General features: G+C 30.5%; 1 protein-coding gene across 7 annotated transcripts in view; it reads right to left on the bottom strand.

Moving 5' to 3' along the window:
• Nucleotides 1-251: 251 nt before the first annotated feature.
• Nucleotides 252-14,696, bottom strand: part of MANEA (mannosidase endo-alpha) — a 31,183-nt gene continuing 16,738 nt past the window's right edge. For 5 of the 7 annotated variants that reach the window (XM_081294480.1, XM_081294483.1, XM_081294481.1 and 2 more), the window contains exons 3-5: nt 12,785-12,894; nt 3,119-3,195; nt 252-2,094 (exon numbers count right to left, since the gene is read on the bottom strand). In XM_081294480.1, the coding sequence (XP_081150606.1) occupies nt 1,443-2,094; nt 3,119-3,195; nt 12,785-12,894 (839 nt within the window). In that variant the 3' untranslated portion in view covers nt 252-1,442. Of the gene's footprint in view, nt 2,095-3,118; nt 3,196-7,373; nt 7,444-12,784; nt 12,895-14,696 lie in introns of those variants that run through there. The other 2 variants (XM_081294485.1, XR_014022003.1) reach the window with 2 other exon arrangements.

Raw genomic sequence — 14,696 nt, 5'->3', positions numbered from 1 at the left:
CAATTGGAATATCAGTATGTACAAGAATTCAAAGTATTGTATTTTTCAGAGATTACTTTATTTTTTTTTTTAAAGAGAGAGTGAGAGAGGAGAGAGAGAGAGAGAGAGAGAGAGAGAGAATTTTTTTTTTTTAATATTTATTTTTTAGTTCTCGGCGGACACAACATCTTTGTACGTGGTGCTGAGGATCGAACACGGGCCGCACGCATGCCAGGCGAGCGCGCTACCGCTTGAGCCACATCCCCAGCCCCCAGAGATTACTTTAAATATGAAAGAATTTTTATTTCTTTTATATCTAAAGTAATATGTAACTGGACCCAGTATGCATGCTTATAATCCCAAGGATTCTGAGACTGAGGCAAGAGGATTACAAATTGGAGGACTAAGGCAAGAGGATTGTAATTTGGACCCTGTCTCAAAAAAAAAAAAAAAAAGAATAGGGATTGGATAGGGGCAGGTGTGTAGCTCAGTAGTAGAATACCACTGAGTTCTATTATCTATGATAAAAAAACAATTTAAAATATTAAAAACAATCCAATAATAGTATTAGTATTAACTTTTTCTTTCTTAGTTAACAGTTGGTCTCTAACATAAAATTTTGAGACATGAATAATAAACAGTAACTAAAGATTGGCAAAGAATCCCAAAAATAATACTTGGGGCACTATATCTGATCACAATCAGGAAAGGAATGCTTTCCTAATAATCGAGAGGCAACCACTTACTTTTATAAAGTATTACCCACAGTTTCTAATATCTGGAATGCAGCATAAGAAACACTCATAAGATGCAAAACACCAAGCAAGCTACAAGTAATCAGAGACCTTAAAATGGTGATACAGATTGTGCTGTGGAAAAGAAATCTTACAAACACAATATGGTTCACAGTAAGCCTTAAGATATCTTATAAAAAAATAAACAAGACTATTATTTACAGCAATTTTAAGTTCACAGGAAAATTGTAAGAGTGATTATTATACTTAAACATTTCATCACTATGGGAAAGTTGTCCAGAGTCTGAATATTAATACAATAAAGTTGATTGAATCATGGTCAAAATTAGAAATGAAACACATACACCATGTTTTTGTTTGTTTTTCTTTAGACACATTGAATGCACAGGAGGAAAGCAGGAATTTACCGTGTGCTAACTGATTTCTGTAACACAAGCATTTATCTAATGTGAAAAAAAATTGCCATCAAATTAGAACTTCAATTTAAGCCAGACATGTAATAAATAATGCCATAGGAATGTTATTTACACAATTTCTGTTACATATTTACTCAGTGCAGTATGGTAATAAGTGGCAATGATAATACTCTTTTAAAAAGGTAAAAATTATAACAGCAATAATGCATATTGATTTTTACAGTTTTTTTCATAATTCAAACCTAAAGTCATTTATTGAAATGAGGTGTTTCTTATAATTATTAAACCTTAATCAATGTTGCTGTTGATCTGATGTGTAAGTTGTTCTATCCTTACTGTATTTTTCAGACCACTTGCGAGTTAGTTCCAGATAAAGACTTGGTTTATGAGGCCGATAATCCAGGTAAACTGTATTACTAGTTCTTTTGGGTATAGCTTTTTCAATTTGAGTTCCTTCATGCCACTCATTAAAAGAGGTGATAGAAATTAAACTGGGGTGTGTCTGAAGAGCAGCACTAAGCGAAACTTCATAATACTTCCCATTGATTCGGTTCCGAGTGTTTTGAGAGTTCCAGGGACGAATGCTGGTATCTATGTATCCTGGGCCCACACTTGGAATAAATATTAAATTGTATTTATCACAAAAGTATTTTAGGTTGGCCCAATTCTGATGTGATGAACCATAAGTAAATCCATTTGTGGCAAAATATGTGTAAATTCCATCAAAGCCACTTTTAAGAATGTCGTATTTATGTTTTTCTTCTACGAGAAGTGCAATAAATAATCCATCATAAGGAGAATTGCGAACACTCTGAGACCCTGACGTGGTTAACAGATTGGCCCATTTTTCAGGTTTTGTGATATAGGAATCATAGACATAAAACATAGGAAGAGCATTTCCAGTCTTTGTCTTATACCTATAAAAGGCTGGGTGATTTCCATACCTAGAACACAAACATATTTAAAAGAAAATTAATATTCATGATTTGTTTGACATAGAAAAAACTGATAATGTATCAAAAATGAGGGTAATCAGTACAGTTTAAGTACACCATTGTTCTTCAGGGAGTTAGTCATAAAAATATAATTAAAATGCATTTTTATTTTTAAACATTAAAATACTGGACATATTATCAAACAAGATATTACATTACTAAACAATATATTAAGTACACTGAGGTTTACGAATGGTGACAAATGCCATAAAAAGCCCATTATTTTCTACAGGGAAATCATAAACTGATTATTTTATATCAGTAATAAGCATTCCTTTGTTCTTGACAAGTGTCTTTTGTAAGAGTATGGCATCTGTCAAAGATTACTATTGGTAAAATCCTTTAAAAAATGAAACTATTTTAATAAATTCTTTCCTGTTAATGATACTAGATAGAAATAAAAATTAGGTAAGTGTCCATTGGTATAAGTAACATTATCTAAACCTTTTTTAAAAGATAAAACTATATTTAATGATTTTTAAAATATAAACTTAAAAATCAATGACAGAAATCATCTTATAAATGTAAAACAATGAAATCAGCAATCTTTATTTTTGCAAAAGTAACTTGTAAAAAATGTCAGAAATGGTTGGGCATTGTGGGTCACACCTGTAAACCCAGTGGCTTGGGAGGCTGAGAAAGGAGGATCACAAGTTCAAAGCCAGCTTTAGCAAAAGCGAGGCACTAAGCAACTCAGTGAGACCCTATTTCTAAATAAAATACAAAATAGGGCTGGGGATGTGGCTCATGGTTGTCAAGTACCCCTGAGTTCATTCCCTGGCAACAACGAGAACAAAAAATCAGAAATATTCCTCAAAAAGTTTGAGGCGTTTATTGTGAATATAGTCTAATTTTATTAAAATTCAAAGTTCATACACCATTCAAATCTCTCAAGTATAATTTAAACGTGGCCTTCTTATAATAACTATCACAGGATAATACAACAGTAATTATATACATTGAAGAAACTCACTTGTCTATAATGTACTTGACATTTTTGTACATGTTTTCATCATCTCGATTGCTATATGGTTCTATGTGAAAAGTAACCTAAAAGAAGAAAAAAAATCAATTACAGAAAAAAAATTATCTAAGGTAAAAATAAAAATGAATTATGTTTTATATATTTTTAAAAGTGACTGATTCAATAACCTTATCTTAAGGTCAATTTTTTGTACTTAGAAGATACCAGAGAATTCTTAGTAATAAGGGTTTCCTCTGCTAATCAATATGTGAAACTCTATATTTATTACTTCAGTTAACCTTCAGAGTTCCATAAAGTAGTTACTGTCTCCATTTTCTAAATAAGGGAATTTAAAGTTAATATAGGTTCAGTAATATTCATAATTTGTTTGACATGTTTGACATAGAAAAAAATGTTAATGTATCAAAAATGAAGGTAATCAGTACAGTTTAAGTACACAAAAGTTCTTCAGGGAGTTAGTCATAAAAATATAATTAAAATGCATTTTTATTTTTAAATATTAAAATACTGGACATATTATCAAATAAGATATTACATTACTAAACAATATATTAAGTACACTGAGGTTTATGAATGGTGACAAATGCCATAAAAAGCCCATTATTTTCTACAGGGAAATAATAAACTGATTTTTTTTATATCAGTAATAAGAATTCCTTTGTTGTTGACAAGTGTCAAAGTGTAGGAATGTTATTTATACAATTTCTGTTACATATTTACTCCCCAGGGTCATCCAGTTTGTAGTAGGCAATATAGGTAATCTGAATTCAGAACTGAATTTAGTGTGCAAATACTTTATGAAACACGTCAACTACTGTACAATACTTTATTAAAATATCTTATCATAAAATGTATAACATATATCTTTACATCGTACATGAAATATATAGGCACACACTCAATATTAAGATACATATTTTTTTTAAAGAGAGAGTGAGAGAGGAGAGAGAGAGAGAGAGAGAATTTTTTTTAATATTTATTTTTTAGTTCTCGGCGGACACAACATCTTTGTTGGTATGTGGTGCTGAGGATCGAACCCGGGCCGCACGCATGCCAGGCGAGCGCGCTACCGCTTGAGCCACATCCCCAGCCCAAGATACATATTTTTAAATGTTTTTCCTAGTGGATTACAGTTATTCATGAAAGTGGGGCTCATGCTATATAGAATATAATTATCTCTACTTCAGTCCCAAGTACTTCCTCTTCCCTTTCCTACTCTCTTCCTGTTCCCATTCCTCTACTCTTTGGTCTGCATTCTATTTCCTTATAGGTTTTTTTTTTTTTTTTTTTAAATTCGTGTTTGATAGATAAACACAAAGGTGAAATTCACTATATTTGCATGTGTGTGTGTGTATGTATATGTATGTGTTTGTGTGTGTATATATATATATCATATTTTCACTAAACTCACTCCACTGTTCCTCCCTTTTTCCACTGCCCATCCCTTCTCTACTCTGTTGATCTGTATTTTTCCTTAGTTTGTCTACTTTCTGAATATTAGATAAAACATTTGACCCTTAATTTTCTGATTCTGGCTTATTTCACTTAGCATGATAGTCTCCAGTTCCATCCATTTACCAGCAAATGCCACTATTGTTGGCTGGTTCCACAACTTGGCTATTGTGAATTGTGCTGCTATAAATACTGATATGCCTGTATCAATATAATTTATGCTGATTTCATTCTTCAGGATAAATACCAAGGCATGGGATGAGTGGGTCATATGGCAATTCCACTCCTACTATTCTCTTTTGAGGAAACTTCATGCTGCTTCTCACAGTGGTTGTAGTAATTTGCAATTCCACTAACAATGTATAACTTTTTTCTCACATTCATGCTAGCATTCATTATTATATTCTTAATGACTGCCACTCTAACTGGAGTGAGATAACATCCCAATGTAGTTCTGATTTGCATTTCCCTATTAGGAATGTTGAACATTTTATCATTGATTTGTTGGTCATTTATATTGCTTCTTTTGAGAAGTTACTGTTTAGTTCTTTTGTCCATTTATTGATTGGGTTATTTTATTTTTTGGAGTTAAGTTTTTTGAGTCCTTCGTATATTCTGGGTATTATTCCTCTGACAGAGGAGAAATTGGCAAAGATTTTCTCCCATTCTGTAGTCTCTCTTTTCATGCTCATTTCCCTTGCCATGAAGCAGCTTTTTAAATTTGATGATGTCTCATTTACTAATTTTACTTCTAGAACTTTATTTCAGGGGTCTTCTTAAGGAAGTTAGTGCCAATATATTAGAGTGTTGACCCTATGTTTTTTTCCAGCAGTTGCAAAGTACCTGGTCTAATTTCTAGATCTTTGATCTATTTTGAGTTGATTTTTATGCTGGGTAAGATAGGGATATAGTTTCATTCTTATATGTATGAACATCCAATTTTCCAGCCATTTTTTAAAAATGATATTTCCCAAATATATATCTTTGGCACCTCTGTTAAGTATCTCATGACTGAATCCATGTAGATTTGACTGTCTTCTCTTGTAGTCCAATGGTATTCCTATCAGTTTTTATGCTGATACCATGCTATTTTTGTCACTATAGCTCTACAGTATAATTTGTGATTAGGTATTGTGATGTTTCTATCATTACTCTTCTTGCTCAGGATTACTTTGGCTATTCTGATTCTTATTCTTCCAAATGATTTTTTTGTGAAGAATGTTATTGTATTTTGATGGGCATTGTATTGAATCTGTATTGCTTTTGATAGTATAGCCATTTTGACAATATTAATTCTGTCAAGAACATGTGAGGTCATTCTATCTTCTAAGGTCTTCTTTAATTTCTTTCTCCGGTGTTCTACAGTTGTCATTGTAGAGGTCTTTTACCTCTTTGGTTACATTTATTGCCAAGGATTTCTTTCTTTAGGTTATTGTGATTGGGATAATTTACCTGATTTCTCTCTCAGATTAATTATTGGATATTTAAGCATTAGAATAAATCAAATTGGCAGGAAATAAAACTCATGTCTCTATAATAATATTGATTGTAAATGATCTGAACTCTCTAGTCAAAAGATACATACGGGAAGAAAGCATTAAAAAAATAAGACAGAAACATATGTTGTTTATAAGAGACTTAATTTTCAGGCAAAGACATAAACAGATTAAAGATGAAAAAGGATACACCATGGAAATGGAGAACAAGCACAAGAAGGGGTAGCTACTCTTAGACAATGTAGATATCAAGTTAAAATTAGTTAGAAGAGACAAAGAAGGTCAATGCATACCAGATAAGAGAATCATTCAACAATGAGATATAATAATTGTAAATAATTATGGCTCAAGTATTTATGCACCTATGTACACAAAACAAACTCTTTTCAATATAAAGAAATAAGGAGACCAGTATACAATAATACTGGGTGATTTCAACACACCCCTCTCACCAGACATAAATTAAGACACTTTAGAACTAAAAAATACTGTTAATCAAATGGACCTCACAAACATCTATAGAATATTTCAGCTGTAACAACTGAATTACTTTTTTCTCCATGGCACATGGAATTTTCTCTAAACTAGATCATACTTTTGGACAGAAAACAAATCTTAACAAACAAACAACAAAAACACAGAGATTAATCCTTGCATTCTATCAGATCATAATGAATGGAATTAGAAATCAATAAGAAGATAAAGAAGAAGAAATCATTTTAACACTTGTAGATTAAATAAAATGCTTTTGAAGGAGGAATGGGTTTTAGAAGAAATCTAAGGAGAAATGAAAAGATTCTTGGCAACGAATTAGATCAAAAAGAACATAACAAAATATCTTGGGCAGTACGAAGGCAATTCTAAGAGGAAAGTTTATAGCATTCAATTCCTACATTAAAAAAAAAAAAAAACAGAAAGCTCCAAAATAAATAATCTAATGTTACACTTCAAATCCCTAGGAAAAGAAGAACAAACTAATTTCAAAATCAGTAGAATACAGGAAATAATTAAATAATTAAGATCAGAGATGAAATTGAGAGTAAAAAATAAATATAATAGATCAATGAAATAGAGAATTATTTGAAATGATAAGCAAGACTGATATCTTTCTTTAAATGTCCAATTAACCTGTACTATTATAACAAATTACTGACAAAGTAATATCTAATAGTGATATAGAACAATAACTTTCATAGTGCTTATGCTATTTATATTTAAGTCTCTATAATAATAGTAGAAAGCAGTAATTAAAATTATTTTGGCTGGGGATGTGGCTCAAGCGGTAATGCACTCGCCTGGCATGAGCGGGGCACTGGGTTCGGTCCTCAGCACCACATAAAATAAAGATGTTGTGTCCACCGAAAACTGAAAAATAAATATTAAAAAATTCTCTCTCTCTCTCTTTAAAAGAAAATGCTTTTAAATGTACTGTGAAGAGATTTAAATTTTCTACCCAAAAACGATTATACATAAATCTAGAAAATCTGATTATGACTAATAAAATTATCTTGTAGGCCACTTCAAATTGTAAAGTAAACAATACAGATGATGACTTCCCATAAATTACAATCAATTTAATATTGTAAAAGAAAAAATATAACAATTTTCATGTTTATCCCTAATTTTACTTATTTATCAACAGCAATTAAAAATTTCTCATTTCTCACTCAAAAAAAAAAAAAACTGGTTCACTGATATATTATTCTTCATGGTGTAGGATAGGGAGGATATTGTGAGTAGAAACAATCCTGCTCTGATTTTTATATTCTTTTCAAAATCAGCTTACTGAATTACAATTACAAGTGCTAAAGCCCCTGTTCTAGCAAATATTTAGGGAAGATCCAGCTGTTTTGGAGACTGAATCTAATAACAGAATGGAGCACAATCCCTTTATTTAAATGGGGAGGAAGGCCAATGGGATTAAGAGTGAAGAACTTCCTGAGGAAAAACATGGCAAAGACAACTTGGTTGGGGCTTAGCAGGTTAAGCTCACCTCTACTGCCAGACAGCTGCATTTGAACCTAGGGCTGTCTGAGCTAATGGACATGGTGTCGCATAATCTTAGCAGTCTCAAATTGCGGGAATTTCACACAAGAGTTCTCAGAAAAGCAACCCACCTGCCTTGAGATGGCTCAAACAAACTCATAATTCATTCACAGCCCCCAACACATTTTAAAAACCACATGAAAGTATAAAAACAGTTTCTTGAGCTCTCATTTCCTAGGACTATTTCAGGGACTGATCAGAAGAGTGGCCCTTGAATTTGTTTTGTAGAAGTGACATCAATAACTTATCCAGTCTCAGAGATGGTATCAGAGCCTGGGGGCTCCCCTATTTGCAGATTTCAGATAGCAATGAAAACTCACTAAATGGCACTGAGAGACACAGCAGTTGACAACTCTTCCTAGTCAGCTTATTTGAGAGATGCTATCCTAAGTTTCAGGACTTTAAATTCAAGAGGAAGCAGCTTTATGAAAATGTATACAATAAAATGTGTGCCTATTTAGCTATTTCTGTCTCCCTAGAGTTTCACGTCTGTTCCCTAGTAACTACTGAATTTTTAAATTGCAAAAAGAAAATTAAAACAAAACTAATTTTTCATATATTTATTTTGAAAAAAAATTGACTATGATTTAAATAATCTTTTACACAATTCAATGACAAGTTTTGGACAAACCAGTCTATGCTCAATTAGGGTATATGAACTCTAAGAAGTTAGAGACCAGGTTAAAAAAAACCTCAACAAATTTAGTAATGTGAAAACTCAAAGTAAAGGGTTCCTTGTTAAAAGCCACTCCACTGCACATTTTCATTAAGATTTGCAAACACACTGAACTGAACAAGAATAAACTTGACGAAATATGAGCAACCTGAAGAAAAGTAAGAAAATCAGACATGAAATATTACTGCCCAAATACAAAGAACAGAATAGATGATATAAAAAAAGAGAGAAAGAAAAAGGAGGAAAAAATGGTATCATGAGCACAAGAGCAAGAATAAGCATTAGTTTTATATTGAATTTAAGTGCTTCTTAAATTACACTATTAGGTTACCACATGACATGACTTGTGCCTTTTTTGTATTGTTTCATTGAATTCTTTCTCCATACTTAGGCAAATGTCATGCTCTTTAATTCCTGCCATTTTATAATACATTTTGTTATCTGGAAGACAATTTTCCTTCATTTACCATTCTTTAAAAGTCTTACTTACTTGAATCAAAGATATTTATAAACTTTTATAATTTCTCATCAAATTCATGTTTATTCATTTATGCATATTCTATATTTCCCTCAATAAAGTACTGAAGTTTTTTTGTATAGCTACTGATTTTATCTTCAATGTAATTTTTTCAATTTTCTTCCATAATTTAGGAATCCTTTTAAACTGTACACTTTTTGGCACCAGCCACCTTACTGAAATCATTATTATTTAAAACAATTTTTTTAAGATTTGTTCTTTTTAGATACACATGATAGTAGAGTATATTTTGACTTATTATACATACATGGAGTAAAACTTATTCTAATTAGGATCCCATTCTTGTGGCTATATATGTGGAGTTTTACTGGTAGTGTATTAATATACAAACAGAAAAATTATGTTTGATTCTGTCTTTCCTATTCCCATCCTCCTCCCTTCCCTTCATTCCCCTTTTTCTAATCCAATGAACTTCTATTCTACCCTCTTCCCTGTTATTGTGTGTTAGCATCTGCATTTCAGAGAGAATATTCAGGCCTTGTCTTTTGGGGATTGGCTTATTTCATGAAGCATGATAGTCTCTGGTTCCATTCCATTACCAGGAAATGCTATAATTTCATTCTTCTTTGTGGCTGAATAATATAATATTCCTGTGTGTGTATAAAATTATATATATATATTTAAGTATATATGGGGTTACATGAAATTCATATAATATATATATATATATATATCTCCTTATCTTTACCCATTCATCTGTTGAAGGACACCTTGGTCAGTTAAAGTATTTCTAATAGAGTCTAGGTAATTTTCATGATGCTACTCTTTTCCCATAGTTATTGATATCAGTTATTAAAGATATCCTTTGCCAAGTTAAAGAATTTTGCTTATTGAGAATTTTATAGACCATTATTATCAAGGAATTATTGCCTTGAATTTACAGTATCCATTAAGATGATCCTGTTTTATCTTCTTTAAATAGTCAATGAAATTTTATTTAATAACACTTACAGATTGCTTATTCTGTGTCAGATACTAACCTCAGGGATTTTACATGTATTACCTTATGAATTCTTCTTACCACTCAATAAGGTAGGTTCTATAAATATTTCTATTTAGGAGATGAAGGAACTAAGACACAAGAGTTGTATATAAATCTAAAGCCAGGTTTGAATACAGATTTGAAATTGGATTTCATATTCTTGGAACTATTCTTAGATCACGCTAATATATTAAACACTTTCACCCAAATTTCCTTTAGGAATTTTTATTAGATCAATCTAGAAGTCTCTTTTTTGTACTACTTTTTTTTAAGTTCTGAAAAAGGATTGTGTAAACTTTATAGAATAAATTAGAAAGTTTTCTGAGATTGCATCCCAAAGGTAGCCCACATTGACCCTCATCTCCTGGTATTTACAATCTTCGTAATCTTTCCCATATTATGACAGAACTAGTTTATAAATATACAAACAAATAGTAAAGGGCAAAAGTGATAATACATCATTTCCAAACTTAGATCAATGACAACAACAACAAAGAGTGTAACTTCTTTATTGTACCCTCTTTCTGTCAAATCATTCAATGTATTCTGGAGAATCCAGATGCCATGTCTTAAAGTGACTCTAGTAGTCTTGTGAAGAGGTGTACGAAGAGGAAAACTTAAAACTCCTCGTACTTCAGCTGGAAGGAACTGACTGTTGTCAACTACTATAAGAGAAAGTTTATAAGTGGATGCTCCAGTCTCCACTGATAATAACACCAACCAACAACTGGCCTGTAACCTCCTTGAGAGATCCTGAACTGAACAACCTAGTTAACACACTTTTGGATTCTTCACCCTTAGAAAATGTGAGAGATAATAAATGTGTATTGTTTTAAGCTACCCAGGGGCAATTTTTTATGCATAAATAGTACACTTTACAATATCAATATTTCAATATCAAAAGAATCAATAACTAATAAGAAAATCTAGTGCTTTGGGGAAGGCATTTATTTAACTAACTTTTAGATTATTTACTAGGAAAATTAATTTAGAATTTTTTAAACCTCTAAATTTAAAAATCAAAAAAAAAAAAAAAAGAAGAAGACAAAACCTTGGGCATTTTCCAAAAACATCAATTTCTTCTGAATTTCAAAAATTCCAATATATAATTTAAAACTTTCTTTTATATCTATAAATATATTACCTTCTAATTTTTGATATTGTTTTCTCCATTTTTTAAAATTAATTTTTCAACTCACAAGTGGTTCACCTATTCCCTCTCCCCCCAACATGGAAACAATTATAATGAATCTATGTAGGATACTGATTTTAAAGATTTGGATCTTATTTAATTAGTATTATTATTTTAAGAAGGTCTCCTTATGTTGCCCAGGCTGCCCTTGAACTTCCAATCCTCATATTTCATCCTGCTGAATAGCTAAAATTATAGGAGGGTGCCATAATTCAGTTTTAATTAATTTTTCATATCATCATTATTGTTCTTTCTTCTATTTAATTTTATTATCCATGTCCCATTGATATTGATCATGAAATAATCTTTATTATTTATTTTATAACATCTTCAATGATAGTTTGATTTTTTTTATAGCAGGTACTATTTAAATTTTATACAATTTTGTATTTTTAAAATAGTTTTACTTTAATCAACTTTATTTTTAAAGTGGTTAGAAAATATAGATTCTATGACTATAATTTTGTGAATATGATAATTAATGTTGCTACCTATACACAAATTAATTATACTTGAATTTTAAAATAATGCTTACTTTCTTGTTATTCAGTAAAAAATTTCCGCTTGTAATTTCTATTTAAATCCCTTTAATCATCACTCATTCTTGTTTCCATAACTAATTAATTTCTAAAATAAGTAATATCCTACCTTGTGAAAAACTTTCCCTCATTTGGATATACCTTAATATTTGAGTAGAATATATTTACACTAACAGCTGTCTTCCAACTTTCACCTGTTCTAAATGTATACAGGATTGTGTGTTTATGCATATTAAACAGACCTTAAGAAAAAATCAGATTTGGGACAATATTTGAGCAGTAATTTATTTTATAACTACTTTATAAAGATGTAAAGTCATATGATTAATAATACTTTTTTAGATTTTTGACATCTATAACCTATAAATCATCTACAATTTCTGCATTATCTTTAACAAAGAATCTTTCTGTCCTCTTTCTGCTAAAATAAACAAAGATTTACATAAAACATGACTAGAAAATTAGCAAGGGATCTTTAAATTATTATAATTTGGACAATGTTTGAAACTGAAATAGAAATTTTTATAATTTCTAGAAATTATAATAGAAATTATTATAATTTGGACAATGTTTGAAACTTAAATAGAAATTTTTTATGAAGCAGTAATATTTTAAAAGATTCTCAATCATTACTTTCATGCATATTAAGTTCTTAATTATCACTCCAAAAATTGCTTTACTATCTTCTTGTACAAAAGTTAACTTATGTATATCTTGAAAATAAATTAAATACCTTCAGATTATATTTATGAGCTTTATCCAAAATAGTTGGTACCAAGTTATCAGTAGCTTCTCCATTCTCATCACTTGAATCAGGTGGGTACCAAGATAGAGCTAGTACACCTAATAGAAAAAAAGGAGGGGGAAAAAAAAAAAACAGGAAACAAGATGATTGCAAGTAGTCTAAAAAAGGCAAAATAAGTTTCAAATAGTTAACAATATGAAAGGATAATTAACAATAAAAAAGAAACAAATTCAAAAGAGCTTATTACTTTCTTCAGGCCACATAATATGTTAGTTTGTTTAGCCAATATTTATGAACTCTTTATCAACAAATTCTTTTTAATATCAATGTTTTTAATTAATACACTTTTGTTTTCACAATAAGTTTAAGGTTTACAGGAAAATAAAACAAAAAGTACAAAGTGCTCATATATACCTGCTACCAGCTTCCAATATCCCCTTCCCAGTTTTCCTACTTAGCATCTTACATTATTGTGATACATTTGTAATAACTAATAAACAAATACTGACACATCATTTTTAACAAAACACCATAGTTTATATTAGGATTCACTGTTTGTACAATTCTATGCATCTTGAACAAATGTATAATGTTACATGCTCACCATTATAGTATCAGACAAATTAATTTTACTATAAATCTCCTGTATTCCGTCTATTTATTCCTCCTCCATCTTCCTTTCACTCAGGGCAATAATTGAACTTTTAACACTGTCTATAATTTCGCCTTTTCTACAATGTCATATAGTTGAAATCATAAAATATGTAGCTTTCCCCAAATGGCTTCATTCACTTAGTAATTTGCATTTTAGTTTTCTTCATGTCTTTTCATGGCTTGATAGCTCATTTCCTTTTACTACTGCATAATATCCATCAAATGGATGTTTACCCATTTACCTATTGAAGGGCATCTTGGTTGCTTCCAATTCTGGGCAATTATGAATACAGCTTCTATATACATTCACATGCTAGGTTTTGTGTTTATATTATCTGTTAACAGCAGATTTAAAAAAAAAGAAAAATAATTATAATTTCTCCCTGTAATACCTGATTCATTTTGCACTGATAAATTACAAACTGTTAGAAATATCAGTTTGCACAGAAATCACTAAGTATAGAGGGAATGTTTAAGATCAACTTATCCAAAGCTTCACATATAAAGTAATATGAGGCTATTAGAAAGATGACACTGATTATTTAATCAATCAATAGACTTTTTAATACAGGGAGTCAAAAGTAATAGTAGTAAAAGAGAAGTTTGTGGAAATTAGGAAATGAATGTTTAGAAAATATGAGAAAGCTAAATTTAAAGATTTGAATTACAGTATAAGTACTATGTAAAAAAGAAGTTCTATTAGAGGAACAAAATAGTATTTTCTTTAAAGTTGACCAAAAAAAAAAAAAAAAAGTCTATGTTTTCTGTCCTTTCTGAAACTACAAATAGCAAGAAAATGAAAGACAGAAAAGGGAACCTAAAACACATGGGGTTGCAGGAAAGCTCTGACTAGCCAAAGAGGGCATCACAATCTAGAAAAGGATGTTTGTGAAAAAAATGTAGGGAAAAACTGATCAAATATTTGAGCTGCCTACTAGCCCCATTAGTAATACCATCAATAAAGAGTGACAGTAAAAAACTTCCAACATGTGGCCTATTAAAAAAATTTACAAAAGATAAAAAGTGAAGAAGAATATGAAAAAATAATAAAGATCACACAATAGAAAGATTATGCCACAAACCATGTTAAAATTATGAGCAAAGCATTCTTCCATAAAATTAAACAAGGTTCCTGTTTCTAATGACAGTGGAATAATTTCTAAAAATGGTGTAAAAGTAAACCAATACTCCCATGAAAACAACCAAAATTACTAGGTAAAACATGAGTAACAATAAATTTTTTAAA

Source organism: Spermophilus citellus (genome assembly GCF_964194105.1).
Source record: "Spermophilus citellus genome assembly, chromosome: 5".
NCBI lineage: Eukaryota > Metazoa > Chordata > Mammalia > Rodentia > Sciuridae > Spermophilus > Spermophilus citellus.
This window is presented reverse-complemented; position numbering and strand designations above follow the sequence as displayed.